At 39.1% G+C, this 15,889-nt stretch overlaps 1 protein-coding gene across 9 annotated transcripts in view; it reads left to right on the top strand.

Annotated features, from left to right (window-relative positions):
* Positions 1-15,889, top strand: part of Dmtf1 (cyclin D binding myb like transcription factor 1) — a 50,727-nt gene that overhangs the window by 27,330 nt on the left and 7,508 nt on the right. For 5 of the 9 annotated variants that reach the window (XM_075955950.1, XM_075955954.1, XM_075955953.1 and 2 more), the window contains exons 6-13: positions 3,065-3,179; positions 4,030-4,106; positions 8,296-8,453; positions 9,862-9,894; positions 10,688-10,797; positions 12,233-12,461; positions 13,750-13,901; positions 15,157-15,366. In XM_075955950.1, the coding sequence (XP_075812065.1) occupies positions 3,065-3,179; positions 4,030-4,106; positions 8,296-8,453; positions 9,862-9,894; positions 10,688-10,797; positions 12,233-12,461; positions 13,750-13,901; positions 15,157-15,366 (1,084 nt within the window). The remainder of the gene's footprint in view (positions 1-3,064; positions 3,180-4,029; positions 4,107-8,295; positions 8,454-9,861; positions 9,895-10,687; positions 10,798-12,232; positions 12,462-13,749; positions 13,902-15,156; positions 15,367-15,889) is intronic. The other 4 variants (XM_075955955.1, XM_075955958.1, XM_075955957.1 and 1 more) reach the window with 1 other exon arrangement.

The following is a 15,889-nucleotide window of genomic DNA, read 5'->3' as shown; positions in this document are numbered from 1 at the left end:
CTTCTAATAAATGTGTAATTATGGAATCAATGGTTGCTCATTGAAATCCTAAATGTAGCTATGGTACAGTGCACATATTTTAGTTTTCAAAACTGTAAATGCATATCCATTTGCCAAATATCAATTTTTCAAAAGATTTTTATTTATTTATTTATTTATTTATTTATGCAGTATCCTGCCTGTAGGCCAGAAGAGGGCACCAGATCTCATTATAGGCTGTTGTGAGCCACCATGTGGTTGCTGGGAATTGAACTCAGGACCTCTGGAAGAGCAGTCAGTGCTCTTAACCACAGAGCCATCTCTCCAGCCTGAAATATAAATTCTTGAAGTATTTTTTTAGTTACTTCCTATAGGTAATGGAGTTTCATTATACACAGAGCAAGTAGGGCACTTCATTATAATTTCCTTGGCTTGTTGCCAAGTGATAGAAAAGTCTTCCTTCAAACCTTTGCTGTTAACATGGTGTTTCTTAAGAAATTCTGAGCCGTCTGGTACATTTCCTACCAATAGCTGGTCCATTCCATCACTACCTGTGCTCGAGAGCCTGGTAGACCCCTACGGGGTCTGATATGTGTTGTGTACAAGGAAAGATTTCTGTTTCTGATTACTTTGTTATAGTTAATTCTGAAGCATCTGGAATAAGTTCAGCAGTTTTAATATGTAAAACTTGAGCATATTGAGAGTCAGTAACTATTTTAAGAGGTTCTGGAAAAATCTAATGATACCATCAGAGTCCCGTATAATTCTGACTTTTAACCTGAATCATAAGGGCTTTGAGCCTTTTTACTTAACTTTTCTTACTTAGAGCCTGTTTTTCCTGATTTATTTGCATCAGTATAGAATGTAGGGGCTCCAGAAGTTGGTATTTCTTTTATTATATCAGGGAGAATCCTAATTAGTTCTTTCTATAAAATGAAATCTCTTGCTTTTGTGATATTTGTTGCTAATCTCTCCCTGAAAAAAATACTGCAAGAAAATGTTCATTTTCTGCCCATAATCAGGCAATTTCAACATTAATAAAAGGCACCACAGTTTATAAAATCTCAATTTTCCTTTTAGAATCAATTCAGAAACCTTTTCTACATAGCTCTTTAATTTTTTGCTCTGTGTGGTAAAACTGTCCATTCTAAACTATTTTCTTCTTTCTGCATAAGAATTCCTGTGGCAGACTGTGTAATGGTAAAAAGAACCAGAATACAGTACAGCTCAGGATCCAACGATCCACATGCACATCCTGTAATTTCATTTCTAACAAACCCAGTTCTCTCTCGGCCTCAGCTGATAATTTTCTTGGACTATTTAAGTTGTTTTCACCTTGTCAGGTTTTAAAAAGTTACTTAGTTCTTGAGTTGTCAATCCATTTGGGGACTGTAGCCAGTTAATATCTCCTAACAATTTTTGAAAATCATTAAGAGATTGTCATCAATCTCTCCTGATTTATACTTTCTCTGGTTGAATTTTTTTAAAGCCTATCTTTTATCCAAAATGACTAATAGGGTCTTCCTATTTTTTTCAGGAATTTATGACTGTTCTTTAAAGTATCTTTTTCCATTTTGGTTTTTCTTGACAGAATTTCTTTTATTATGTATATAGTGTTCTCCCTGTATGTCTGCCTGGAGGCCAGCAGAGGGCACCAGATCTCAGTAGGAATGGTTGTGAGCCACCATGCTGGTGCTGGAACTTGAACTCAGGACCTCTGGAAGAGCAACCCGTGTTCTTAACCTCTGAGCCATCTCTCCAGCACAACAATATCTTCTAATATTTCTCTCAGAAGCATTATTTTGTGGTTTGTTTTTGAGATTGGAGGAACATTGCTGCAACATGCATCCCCATAAATTTATTGCTGTGTTAGCCATATGTAGTTTTAATTTTAATGTTCCCATCTGTCCTTCTGACTGTATATACTTGACCCATGTTGCACATGTTTTATCTGAGATAAAGTTCCAATCCCAAGAAGCTGAACATTTACATCCTAAAAGGCTAGTGTGGATGCCAAGATTTTGGTGAAATTATTATGTCTGCACCTGTATCTACCAAACCCTCAATTTCAATGCCATTTTTATGTATGCTTTTTGTTTTGGTCTCTGGTTATTTATAGCAGTTTATCTAAATACTTGTTTTGTGATCTCTCCTGAACTTCTTGTTGTATCTATAGAAGTTATTCTGTCTTTGGTCACATCCAGAGCAGTGTGGTTTTTAACAACAGGTAGTGAATCTTTTAAAGCATGCCCAGGGTCAAGACTGTTCTGTGTAGCTTTGTTCCTCCCTATGTAGTGTGAGTGCAGAGGATCTCAGTAGGTGCAGTGACCTCTAATGCTATCTTAGTTCTTTGAGAGGAGCATGCACCATTCAAGGCTGCGAATCGTCTTCACAGGGCAGACACAACATTGCCTGTTAAGTGAAGCAGTGATTTTGCGGTGATATAATTTTCTCTGATAATCTTTTATGAAGAAACTATGTTAAGTGAGAGGAAATCACCCCTGAGGACATTAGCCAGCCTTAACAACCAAGGAAGGGGGACTGCTCTCTCCTATGTGAAGCTCACAGCAACTGGATAGAAAAGTTCATTTTGTATACAAAATGCCCAAATGATTTTGGAGTATCTTTTTTTTGTTAGGTTGATTGTTTTTCTTTTTCTTTTGAGATAGGATCTTATTATGTAACTCCAGCTGTCCTGGAACTCACTTTTAGACCAAACTGGCTTTGAACTCACAGAGATCTGCCTGACTCTGCCTTTGCCTCCCAAGTGCTGGGATTAAAGGCATGTGCAACTGCACCCAGCTTGGAATATCCTTTTATTATTTTCTGAAACAGAAGGTATATAACCCAGGCTGGGAAGCCAACATCCTGCTCAGCCTCCCGATGCCAGGATTCTAGATATATGCCTCAACACACAGCTTCCCCAAATGATTGTATTCACCTAATGTATAAAAAGCTGCAGCCAGTGTACACATGAAATTGAATTATTATGTTAGAATTTTATAATTCCTAGCCTCAGCAAATGTAAATCCACTTGGGCATTAATCAAGCTTCTAAACCCCCCCCCCTTTTTTTCTTTTTAAAGATTTTACAGAATGATCAACTAGATGAAATATCTCCATTGGGCACTGAGGAAGTTTCAGCAGTTAGCCAAGCATGGTTTACAACTAAAGAAGATAAGGATTCTCTCACCAACAAAGGTAAGATAAGCTGAATATTGGATCCTAATAGCAGAATCCTTGGGACTAGAAAGGCTTGTTGTCATTAAGATTCTGGATTGAGACGTCCTTGGTGGAACCAAGTAATGTAATTGAACTTTCTATTGGATTTAAATTTCACCATGAATGATACCATAATGCCACTTATTTTACAATAACTGGTATCTTTGTATTTCTGATACAGATTCAGTTTTACATGTTATTTTTAGATAGATATGCTGTGGTGGCATTTAAGAGGCAATTCAGTTATTGTGTAAGAGGAGAAAGTGAACTTTTCTTGTGTATTTGAGAGTCTCTTAGAAGCTTAAACATGAGAACGTTTACATTGCTATGCTGCTCACCAGCGCATCTGGGGAAGCTGTTATCAAAAAACAAAGGACTGTGGGGTTCACTGCTACTCTAGTGGAAAGACACAGATGAGTGAATAGCCTCAGCCACAGTGCAGTAAACACTCCTAACAATTTGCCTGGGAGCTGGCTTTTTATGTTTAGCTCTAGAATCTTTAGTCTTTTTTTTTTTTTTTGCCTATAAAATTAATTTTTTATGAAAGAAACTTGTCCAAAATCTTTTGAGTACGATTTGACTCTCCTCTTATCTCAGCAATGTTACACTTCCACAAGAGAAGTAGTACTTTAAAAATCGGTTTATTCAGTAAGGTTACGGTAGTTACTGCACTCGAGGACATTTCAGTTGAATAGAGTACTTGGCTAACCCAGTTCTGTTCTCAGTGGCAATTTTATCACAAGAGAAATATGTTGTGTTTTATTCCTCTCAAAGGGTAATATGTTGTGTAATAGTTCTTTTATTTGTATTACACTAATTTCTTTTAAAGGACATAAATGGAAGCAGGGAATGTGGTCCAAGGAAGAAATCGATATTTTGATGAACAACATCGAGCGCTATCTGAAGGTACCCCATGATACGGTTTTCACAGTTCAGTAATTGGTTCACGGGTGATTTCAGGTGGTAGTTTGTGTAATTGCTATGAATGTCTCACTAATTTTTATAACAGAAAATTGATGTCTTAATAATTTCAAGATCCGTGACCATATTTTTCTATTTTTAAAGCAGATTTTGAATTTTCATCACAAAGTAGCCTTAGTTGCTGGCTGAAGTTAGGACAAAAATGTTCATTGCTACTCGACTTGTAAGCCCTCCCTTGTCTTTCAGGCAGGCTGTGAGTTTAGCTTGTCCGTGCCTGGGGGTTTGCTTCTTTGTTCAGCTTAACTTATGCTAGTGCTTTTTAAACAAACAAACACAACTCTAAGTTCATTGGCATAGGCTTGTAATCCTTGTCATCTTCACTAAATGTCATTGAATGTAGAGTTTTTGAGGAGCTAATGGAAACAGGAATCCTCTCAGTACGTACTATCGTACTATCTATCTGAGCAAAAAAGGAAACAAGAAATGATATGCAAGGCTTCCACCATGCAAATGATGTGCATGAGGTGGACCTTAAGAGTTCAGGGAAGAGTTGTTTCCCAGGATTGGAACAATTAAGCAAGAATAAGAATTTGCTTTGTTTTTGAGGCAGGGTCTTACTCTGTTGCCTGGGTTGACTTGCAATCCTGGCTAGCTTTGGGCTTGTGGCAGTCCTCGTCAGTCTTGTGGTGCTATTACAGACAGTTGCTGAGTCCTGAAAGGCTGTGAGCTAAGAGTGGCCAAGTGTAGCTTACATTGTGCATGAATGCTGAGTGGCAAGCCCAGGACGTTACTGTCACCCTATAGCTGGAAACAAGAAAAGTAGCCTTGCCACAGCTGGCATAAAGTACAGGTCAAATAAGTACAACTATATTGTACAGGAAGTGGGAAGTAATAAAACCTTAAAGAAAATCTGATAGCTTAGTTAGATGGTAGATTGGTAGTGGAGACCTATACACTTCTTACAGAATCCTCCCCAGAGCCTTGCTGCATACCTTTGAGGTGGTATAATTCAGATATTTTAAGTGTAGATTGTTAGCATGGCTTGGGATAGAGGAGTATGCATTCTTTATTTAGCTATTAGCATTGTTTGACATATATAATAAAAACATTGTCGCCTACCACATTTGTATTCGTAAGCTGAATTTTACTGCTAAGGTAAGCTTTGTAAACTGTAAGCTTAAAAAAAACTTCCACAGGGTGGTGGTGGCACACTCCCTTAATCGCAGCACTCGGGAGGCAGATGCAGGCAGATCTCTGTGTGTTCAAGTCCAGCTTGGTCTACAAGAGCTAGTTCGGGACAGACTCCAAAGCTACAGCAAAACCCTGTCTCAAAAACCAAAACAAGAGCCGGGCAGTGGTGGCGCACGCCTTTAATCCCAGCACTTTGGAGGCAGAGGCAGGCGGATCTTGGTAAATTCGAGGCCAGCCTGGACTACAAGAGTTAGTTCCAGGACAGGAACCAAAAAGCTACGGAGAAACCCTGTCTCGAAAAATCAAAAAAAAAAAAAAAAAAAAACCTTCCATTCTTTATTATAAATTCTCTACAAATGATGGACGAAAGTTCTTTTACCAAGGCTGTTTTGAAGAAACAAGTCAATAAATGTTGAAAAGTGCAGTTGTCCACTGGCCCCATACACTGAGGAACTGAGGATGCTGTAGACAGTGACTAAATGCTTACCTGGTGGAGACGGCATGGATGGCCAGATTTGGAGAATTAGAAAAATGGTGTCTGACCTAGCAGCTCTGAGTAGATGGTCTCCAAGGCACAGCAGACTAGGGGGAAGCAGATAGACAAGTGCTGAGTCTTGGCGAAAGGAGATGGGATTACTGGCGCCGTTTGCTGTTAGCTCAAGTGGAGACCAATGGTGGAATTGACACGAGTGGGCAGTGTGGAGGGTCCGGAGTCTTGGGAAGGAGGAAAGATAACATTGTTTTTAATTCTTCATCTTATCAAATGCTTAGGAGCCACGTTTTAACAGGGCATTCTCATTGGTTAAGTGTCAGCTAGCCCAGATGCTGGGCAAAATGGTAATGAAACTGCTGCAACAGAAACGAGGACAGCGTGCCTGATCCGTGTTGTCCCGCAGTGCCAAGCACACAGTGCTTGCGTTTACCTGGGTTTAACTGCGACTCTGAAACTGTGAATGAAGAGTCTAAACTTACGGAGACGATGTACCGCTGCAGTTTTACTTGATTTTGACACTTCTATAAGAAGAAGCTATTTCATAAATTGTTTCTCTTGCTCAGTATTGTGATTTTTTTTTTGCTATTGACTTGTTTCAATGTATTTTACTATACAAATATATTTCAGGTTGCTCATTACACAGGAATTACTTATTTTCATTCTTTTTAGGTTGATTTTTGAAGTAAAACAATTTTAGATGGTTATTGACCATTGTATTTCTTTTTAAATTCCTGTTTGTATTTTCTACCCATTTTGCTATGGGTTTTCTTGTTTCCTGCTAGATGTTCATAATATTTGGTGTATCCCAAGGGTTTATAGGTAATTCATTACAGAAACCTTTTCATAATTTAGGGCCTTTCCTTTTCTTTCCTTTTGAATAACATATAATGGACAAACATTCTTCATTTCAGTATTTTAAACTTGATTTTGCATGCTTGTGTAGGATAGCATCTCATAGGTATGAATCTATTCTTATTTATTGTCCTGATAATACTTTATAATTTTGTACTTAATATCTCCCTCCCCAACGAATATGAAATAGGTCTTCAGTTCTTTTTATATATGGATGGCAGTTTCCCCAGCATTTTGTATAGGGTGAAAGTACTTCTCCCAAGTTCTTTCTAGTTTTATCTTCTTGTTATTACCTTAACCAGTACCAGGTTAACACAAGCTTGAACAGTCTAATACCTGACAGGGCAAGCCCCTTTGTGAATTTCTTGGCTATTTTTAGCCCTCTTTTCTTAAAAAGTTAGTTTTTAGAGAATGAAATCCTGAGAGAATTTTTATTGGAATTATACTGACTCTCTTTGTAAAAGAATTATATTTTTTAAAATTCTATATTGTCCATAGAAGACGTAAGCTTTGTATAGAAATGCAAATGTCTATTTATTGATTTGGTATTCAGCAACTTGATACAGTGCTTGTTCGTTTGTTTTTCTCAAAACCTTTATGGCTACCTATATATATGATATTCCCTATAAATAATGCTCTTGAGTATATATTTCCGAAATGTTCTTTTATCAGATCTGCAGCTTACCTTGATTCAGTATGAGTTTTATCATTTAGAGTATTTTCTACCTCTTTTGAAATTTGACATGTTCTCTGTAAGTGTGCTGATAGCAGTCATCAGTGATGATTGTTCTGAAAATGTACACCAGCCTCTGCTCATCAGCTCTCGGTTCCGCCCTAAACTAGTGGGACCCCAGGGCTGTCACGATGAGGAAGCTCTAAGCCTTGCCCCAGATGATTTTCTGAAACGTTCCTCATTGGGTTTTGTTACTGAGGGTATGTTAGCCTAATAAAATCAGAAATTATCTCCAGTTACTTTCTCTTAAATGTTTGGTAGTGTTTATTCATAATACAACCTAGATCTGGAACTTTCATTATGGTGAGATTAATAGTACCAGTTTTTTGTTTTTTTAAATTTTCTGTTTATGTGTCTTTGATTTTCTATCTTTTCCAGAATCCGTTTTGGTAAGTTGACTGTTTTTAGGAGTGTGGTCACTTTATGTGAATTCAGACTTGTAAAATTGTTCCTAGCGATCATTTGTTGTCAGTGTCTCTAGTGTCTCTTAGGCCATTTCTTTCATCTCTAGTATGTGTGCCTTTTATTTTTGCCAAAAATGTATCATTTCAAAATTTATTTTTAATTCATCCTTTCAAAGAACCATTTGAAACGTACCTTTCATTTTGTTTTGATTTCCTTGTACTTGTTTCGAGTTTATTTTTAATTTTTTTATAAATGAAATTTAAACAGAAATTTAAACAAAAATTGAGTTGTTTGAATTGGCTAGTTTATTTTTGGTGCCCTTCAGTAATACTTGAATAACTACTGCAGCACTTGAAGGTTTATTTAGAGTGTAGACTGACGAGCAATGGTCTTTCTCTCAGGGTCACTGTGGACCGGTAGCGTTAAAACTGCTAAAAGCAGAGTATATCCACATGTATTGTATCAGCAATCCCTAAATCAAAGAACTGTAACCCATTTAGGCACGCGGAATAAAAGATGCTACAGAAATCATCTTTGAGATGTCAAAAGACGAAAGGAAAGATTTCTACAGGACGATAGCGTGGGGGCTGAACCGGCCTTTGTTTGCGGTTTACAGAAGAGTACTGCGCATGTATGACGACCGGAACCACGTGGGGAAGTACGAACGCTGGCTGGGCTGCGTGCTTTTACGTAACTGGGGAAAGAGATGGGGAACCGCGTGTGTTCACGTAACTGGGGAAAGAGATGGGGAACCACGTGGGGAAGTACGAACGCTTGCAGGGCTGCGTGTTCACGTAACTGGGGAAAGAGATGGGGAACCGCGTGTGTTCACGTAACTGGGAAAGAGATGGGGAACCACGTGGGAAAGTATGAACGCAGGCGGGCCGCGTGTTCACGTAACTGGGGAAAGAGACAGGGAGCCGCCATTTTTTGAGTTAATTCTTGAAGTGGAGGCAGCCGTGAATCCTTATAATTTTATCCTACAAGTGTTAGTATGTGGAGAAACCTCTGAATAGGACTTCCTTAGAAATTAGAAAGCTGAACTACTTTACGTAGATTAACTTGATTGAATTTACTCTGTCAGAGTTTACTTTGTAGAAATTAAAAATTGGGGTGGTTAAAAATGTAGGGAGTGTTAAAAAAAAACTAGATTCGTGGATAGTATTTGTTTCCTATTTGATTTAGGAATATAGTATGCCAGGTTAATGACTTTATTTATTTTTAAATAAAACCAGAGTAGAAAATAGCTTAGCAGTGATGAATAGATTTCTGCTAACAGTAGCATTTATGGAAAGGTATCAAAATAGTTGAGTGATTTTGTGATATTGCTGATGCTTTGTCGCTGGGATTTTAGGTGGCATCAGTGTGACCTGAAAGACACTGGTGAGCTCCCAATGTTAGTTTCCTCTAGCCTGTTAGCAAGCTACCCGTGAAAATACACTTGAAACCTAAAGGGAATCAACTGAAGGTGTTAGGAAGTTGGACAGAAAGAATTTTTTGGCTCAAGAATGAATGGCTTGGCAAACTTTCAGAAACTTTCCATGCAGTACAACTGGTTAAAAAGTAAACAGCCTTATAGAATTTTCAGACAAATGAATTTTTTAAACATAAAACAGAACATTGCATTGGCTGTGGAAATAAAGAAAAAGATTGTTAGAGTATCTATGCCTGGCTAGAGAAAAAATAAGATTTTTTTTCTCTTTACTATGCACTGTGTTAGCCATAAGTCTATTTATAGGAACAGTTGTAATTTCAGAATTCCTAGACCTAACTGAAATAAAGGAATATCTAAGTAACATGAGGCAGGTAGATACTTTAAATGCTGGATTTCCATGAGAAAATGATACAGTATATATGTGTACTATAGCTAAAAGTAATTACTATTTTTTTCTTCTAAGAATTTAGAAGCATTTATTTTAACTTTTAACTCACTTTAAAACACTTGACAAATATTACCCATATACTGTTTTGTTTCATGTTCAGATCACTAAATAAAACTGGTTTTTGGTAATGTTTTTAGCAGTGTATGTTTAATTGATTTCTTTTCCACTGTTCTGAATTTCTAGATACACTCCTGAAGAAATTGAGAAGCTCAAGGAGTAAGTTTTTAATGATTATAATTATTTGGCTTTTTGTCTTATTTTTAACTTTTAAATCTGAAATTTTGAAATAAAATAATTTTATTTGGCAGTTAAAAGCATGAATTTCTGTTAGACGTTATATATTAGCTATTCCCATAATAGACAGATTAGTCTCCTGTTGTCAGTCACTAGGTGCTTGCTGAGATCACTAATAGGGATTCCAAAAGGAATTAAATGAATGTTTTCGGTGGCCTGGACACTTAATTTAGGGAATTTATTACCAGGATCTAGGGCTTGATATAAAACTGACCTGGTGAGTGTTGACTCCGTCTGGTACGGGCTGTGACTCTCCAGATGAATGAATGTTGCTCCATTGACTGAAGGCTGTTAGTACAGTGTGGTGGACCGTGTGTCTGAAGACTGGAAGTAGATCCTTGTTATAAAGTTGTGTTGGGATTTTAAGAAGAGCTTGTTAGGAATGTGCTCCAAAGGAAAAACTCTGGGACTTGCCTGGGAAGTGTCAATAATCGGAGGGAAATTTGGTCTTTTTTAAAACCCATATCCAGGTTATCTATTTCTTCTCTGACCCAGGAAAAGGGCAATTGCTGCCTGTGTTTTTTTTCACCCACAGACAACTGTGGACCCCAAAAAAAGGCCATTCTTTCAAACTTTGGCTCTCAAAAGTATTGCTGCCCACAACTTCCAAACCACCAAACTTCCAAAAGGGAAGAAGAAGAATGAAGAATTAATGATGAGATTAAAAGGGAGGAAACAGTTGAACCAATTGCTGATTGGCAGACTCTTGTTCTAGGCTCCGGATAAAGCACGGCAATGACTGGGCAACCATAGGGGCGGCCCTAGGAAGAAGTGCCTCTTCTGTCAAAGACCGCTGCCGGCTGATGAAGGACACCTGCAACACAGGTACTGCGTGCTGGGCTGCGCTGGGCTGGGCTAGGCTGGGCTGGGCTGCGCTGCGCTGCGCTGCGCTGCGCTGCGCTGTGCTGGGCTGGGCTGGGCTGCGCTGCGCAGACCGTCTGCCCCTGCAGGGGCTGTGTGCCAGTCACCTTTATTTGAACAGTCATTTCCTGATCTATCTATCTAGTTAGATAGATGAAGCCAACTGCGTTTTGTGCTTTTAAATCCAGTGTCACTGAACATTGTTAACAAGGACATAGCGACACTTGGTTTTCAGACCAGTTTAGTATGCTGCAGTTTTGTATCAGTTCAGAACTGCTCCACTGGGGAAAGCTTTGTAGTTTAAGACATACAGAAGTCATTTTGATGTAAGCCCATCTAACTGAAATTAAAACATCAGCCTATGTTTGTGGCAGCTCAGAAAGAACCTGCGTGTGTTTCAGAGGTTAAGAATATTTCTGTGGATCTCCAACTTGAATTTTATTTTTCATAAATTTATGATTATTAGTATTTTGGTGTCTTGGCCAGGCTACATATAGTTCTTAATATATACAAATGTACTGATGATAAGTATCAAGCTAGTTTGTGATAAACAATGGTTTGTAGAAACTCTGCCATTTTTTCCACGAGGCTTAATGTTTCTGTAAAACAGGGTAGAGCAGACACTCTAAATCTCCTTCGGTCTTAATGTTCCTAAACAATCAATAATACATGTTCAGATCTTTATTTAAAAAAAAAGTTCGTAAGTTTAACTTAAGATTCTAAAGCATCTTTTTCTTTACCGCTTACTTTAAAATTAAAGTGAAATCAGGAATATGTCATTCCTACCAGTAAGACAGCAAGACCGTGAATTTCACCAACTGGCATTCATTCTTGGGTGTGGCTAGCGTACAGAATGAAGCAGAAGCTTTATTTGAAGCTCCAGAGGTTCTGTTTGCTTCTGTGGGTACAGAACTCACTTGTTAGCACAGTTTGGGGGAACAGTACCATTCCCTGAGAGCAGCGTGAGAGGTGGGCCTGCCAGCTTCCCTCTGGCCTTACAACATGGCTTCTTTTTAAAGTTCCTTTCTGTTTTTCTGCTCAAGCTTCATTACATAAAAAGGCAAGAGAAACATTAGTTGTTAATAAGCTCAGAGATTTGGAAAAGATGGAATGAAAATGCATATGAAGTTAGTGGGGCCATCGGTGAAGTTCTTCCCACTTTATTATTTCGATATAAAGGACTTGATGTAACTTGAGGATATATAATTCTTTGTTGTTGTTTTAGGTAATAAAAGCCAGTAGAATATAATTCTAGTGAGTATATGTAGTTTCCAACTGAGTTCTGTTACATCAGCTGAGCTCCTTCTTCATCCTTTGAATTTGAACTTGGACATAGAGGGCTAGATTCAGTAATGGTTGAGAAGATAACACTGTGTAATCTGGGTGATTTCCTTTTCAGGGAAATGGACAGAAGAAGAAGAAAAGAGACTTGCGGAAGTGGTTCATGAGTTAACGAGCACGGAGCCGGGTGACATCGTCACCCAGGGCGTGTCTTGGGCAGCTGTAGCTGAAAGAGTGGGCACCCGCTCAGAAAAGCAGTGCCGTTCTAAGTGGCTCAACTACCTGAACTGGAAGCAGAGTGGGGGTACTGAATGGACCAAGGAAGATGAAATAAATCTCATCCTAAGGTTTGGGTTCCAAATCTTTTAACAACAAAAGCCTGCTTCATTTCTGTAGATGTCTTGATGGACTTTGCTCTTGATTTCCTTGAATGCCTAGTGAAAAGCAGCCTTGCCATGGAAAGCCACGTGCAAGACCCTGAGTACCTTATTGAGCTTTTTTGTTCCTGTCTGGTTGATTTAGTGCCCAGGCAAAGTGCCAGACTGAAGGTGCAGAGACAAAGGCAGGGGCAGTGAGGTTCTCATTGTCCCACCAGTGTGCCTCAGCAGCGGCCTGTGGGAACGCTAAGAGTAAGGGTCTCTTCAGTCCCTGGGTACTGTGCGAGAGGTGGCCATGGAGACTTAGTCTAACAGTCACACACCATCGGCTTCCATCAAAGGAAACACTTCTGCAGCTTTAAGACACTGGGGAGAGGGCGGGGCAAGTTGGTTTTCACTTTGTTTCAGCCATGGAAACTAATGAACAAACAGAACGTTAAAGTTAGGAGTTACACTAGTCCATGCTAAACACCAAAATCATCAGTCAAGGGAAGGAAATACAGACTATTAAAACCTCACATTTATTGTACTGTTTGTTTAGTTTATTGTTTTTCTTTTGTTCTATAAGTTTTTTGTTGTTGTTGTTGTTGTTGTTGTTTGTTGTTGTTTTTGGTTTTCGAGACAGGGTTTCTCTGTAGCTTTTGGATCCTGTCATGGAACTAGCTCTTGTAGTTCAGACTGGCCTCGAACTCACAGAGATCCGCCTGCCTCTGCCTCCCGAGTGCTGGGATTAAAGGTGTGCGCCACCACCGCCCAGCTATAAGTTTTTCTCAACTAAGTTATTTTTATATATGGTGAATTTCTAAACAAGTTTGGTTTCTTTATAAATGGAAAGCCCAGCCAAGAAATAACTTACTCTAAAAACAAACGATAGCCAGGACTTGGGAGTCTGAGAGTTGGATCTCTGAATTCAGGACAGCTTGATACATAGAGCGAGTTCCAGGACAGCCAGGGCTCCAGAGAAACCCGATGTTGAAACTGTACAACATTGCAGCACTGTACAACTCAGCCTGTTCTTCATGCAGTTGTGATTTCTCGTCTGCTCACTTCCCTTCTCAGGGCTGCTTCTGCTTCTCGCCATCTACAGTTCAGGGCCAGGGCTGTGCATCTCATTCCCTAGCTCTTCACACTTACACTGCTTGAGTCCTTTTTCTACCATGGCCCCTCATTGCCACTCCCTACCATTCCCTTTACCTGTACTAAGAGGAGGATTTGTAAATAAATTTAAGGTCTAACAGATGTATTTTGTAATCTGTAGGATAGCAGAGCTTGACGTAGCCGATGAAAATGACATCAACTGGGATCTGCTAGCTGAGGGATGGAGCAGTGTCCGCTCACCGCAGTGGCTTCGCAGTAAATGGTGGACCATCAAAAGGCAAATTGCAAACCATAAAGATGTTTCATTTCCTGGTAATGTACTACTTGTTTATAGTATTACTCCTAGAAAGTTAGTGGTTAGAGTCTTTGCCTCAAGTCCAGGCTAGTAGGCTTTTGTGGCAGATTCCATTTAAGCTGCCCTGTTTCCTTTTGTAGAGAGTCCAGAACCCGTAGGGGAGGGCACACTTACACATACTCATCTTCCACATCAACTACGAAGAGGAAATAAACTGTACATGGTTTCCTTTAGTAGAAACTGTCCTCAAAAACGAGTTGATTAATTTTAAATACCTTGGCTATATTTATTATTTAGAGAAAAATCTGGCACCCTACATTTTTCTTTCCTTTGTCCTTTTTTTTAAGAAACTAGGCTCTCAGGGTTTCCAGGGATCTTAAATGGGATTTGCTTAGAGGTTTGTCATTCCATTGCCTTTTTGCATTTAGGTGCTAACCTGAGTTACAGAGTCTCCTTTAGGTTACCAAACTCATTTCTCTTACGGCGCTCCAACTCCAGTTTTCAAAGCAGAATCCAGTGATGAGGGACTTGACTTGAATTCCTGTAACAGAGGGTTGGTTTTGGTTATCGTGAGAGCAGAGGCTGGGCATCATGGTTCACACCTGTAATCCCAGCGCTTAGAAAGCAAAGGCAGGCAGATCACTACAGACTGAGACACTGTCGCCTCACACCCGCCAAAAAGAGCAAGTTCGAGAGTAAGCAAGCCCATGAGAGGACCTTGAGTACATGTGATTGGTAGAAGACTGCATTGTTCATGTAAAAATAGAAACCGTGTGCCAGCGTCACTAGGAAGTAGTTTTCCTGCACAGTTCTGCCTGAAGCCCCGGAACACAGATGTTTATTCCCATGCCCCTAACAATGTCTACCCACTTCCATTTTGTTCTAATTCTGATGACAAGAACAGTATACTTTTAGTGATGTCTGGGCAGGCATGGTGGCACATGTCTCTAAGTCCAGGCTGCTTGAGGGGCAGAATTATAGGATCACAGGACTAAATTTGGAGACCAACTTGGGCAACATAGCAAGACCACTCCCATCTCCAAAAAAAAAAAAAATTTAATCCCTTTTTAATCTCTTACGGATATTTCCAAAGATTTAGACAGGTTTTAGTTGGAATCTTTTTTTATGATTTTGACCGTTCTCATGTGCAGTGTACAACTCTTTACTCCAAATACTTTCCCTCCTTGCCCTCCTCCCACCCTACTTCCCTTGATGCTTAGCTGGTGGTCTGTCAGAGAGTCATGTTCTTTTTGTCTACCCATCTCCCTTCAGTCTTAATAAAAGGTCTTAAACAGTTACATGAGAACCAAAAAAACAACCCAGTGCTTTTGGAGACTAAATCAGGAGCTGGAGTTCCAAACAGTAATTGCAATTCCAGTGTACAGCATGTTCAGATCAGAGTCGCCCGCTTGGAAGATAATACAGCCATCTCTCCAAGCCCCATGGCAGCGTTGCAGATTCCAGTCCAGATCACCCACGTCTGTAAGTGTTGGCACCTCAAGACTCCTTGCCATTGGGCGTTACCATCTAGTTAATGGCTCCAGTGCCTTAGTCTTCTAGAGTGTTGATGAAAATTGATGAATTGTGAGATCTAAGGAATTTTATGTTTGACTCAGTTAACATTTGCACAAGAATGAATGTGTAACAGGAGGAACTTCAAACACCTAACAGTTTCAAGTATTTCTAAATCATCTTTCTAGATTTTATAATTAATGATAGGGATTTTTATAGACATTAATCAAATAGGCATCTAAATCAATGATTAGGAGAGAAATTGTTTTCAGTGTGACGTGTCATTTGTAATTTATCCAGAATGAAAACAACACGGGCTTGGATCTGAGGTAGTATATTTTAAAAATGGGATCTTTATAAAAGATTGAAAAAAAAAGTCCAGACAACACAGGCTTGGATCTGAGGTAGTATATTTTAAAAATGGGATCTTTATAAAGATTGAAAAAAAATTTAAGGTAGTAAAGGGCCAGTTTACTTTAGGGAAATGTTTTTA

Source organism: Microtus pennsylvanicus, chromosome 22, assembly GCF_037038515.1.
Source record: "Microtus pennsylvanicus isolate mMicPen1 chromosome 22, mMicPen1.hap1, whole genome shotgun sequence".
Lineage (NCBI taxonomy): Eukaryota > Metazoa > Chordata > Mammalia > Rodentia > Cricetidae > Microtus > Microtus pennsylvanicus.
This window is presented reverse-complemented; position numbering and strand designations above follow the sequence as displayed.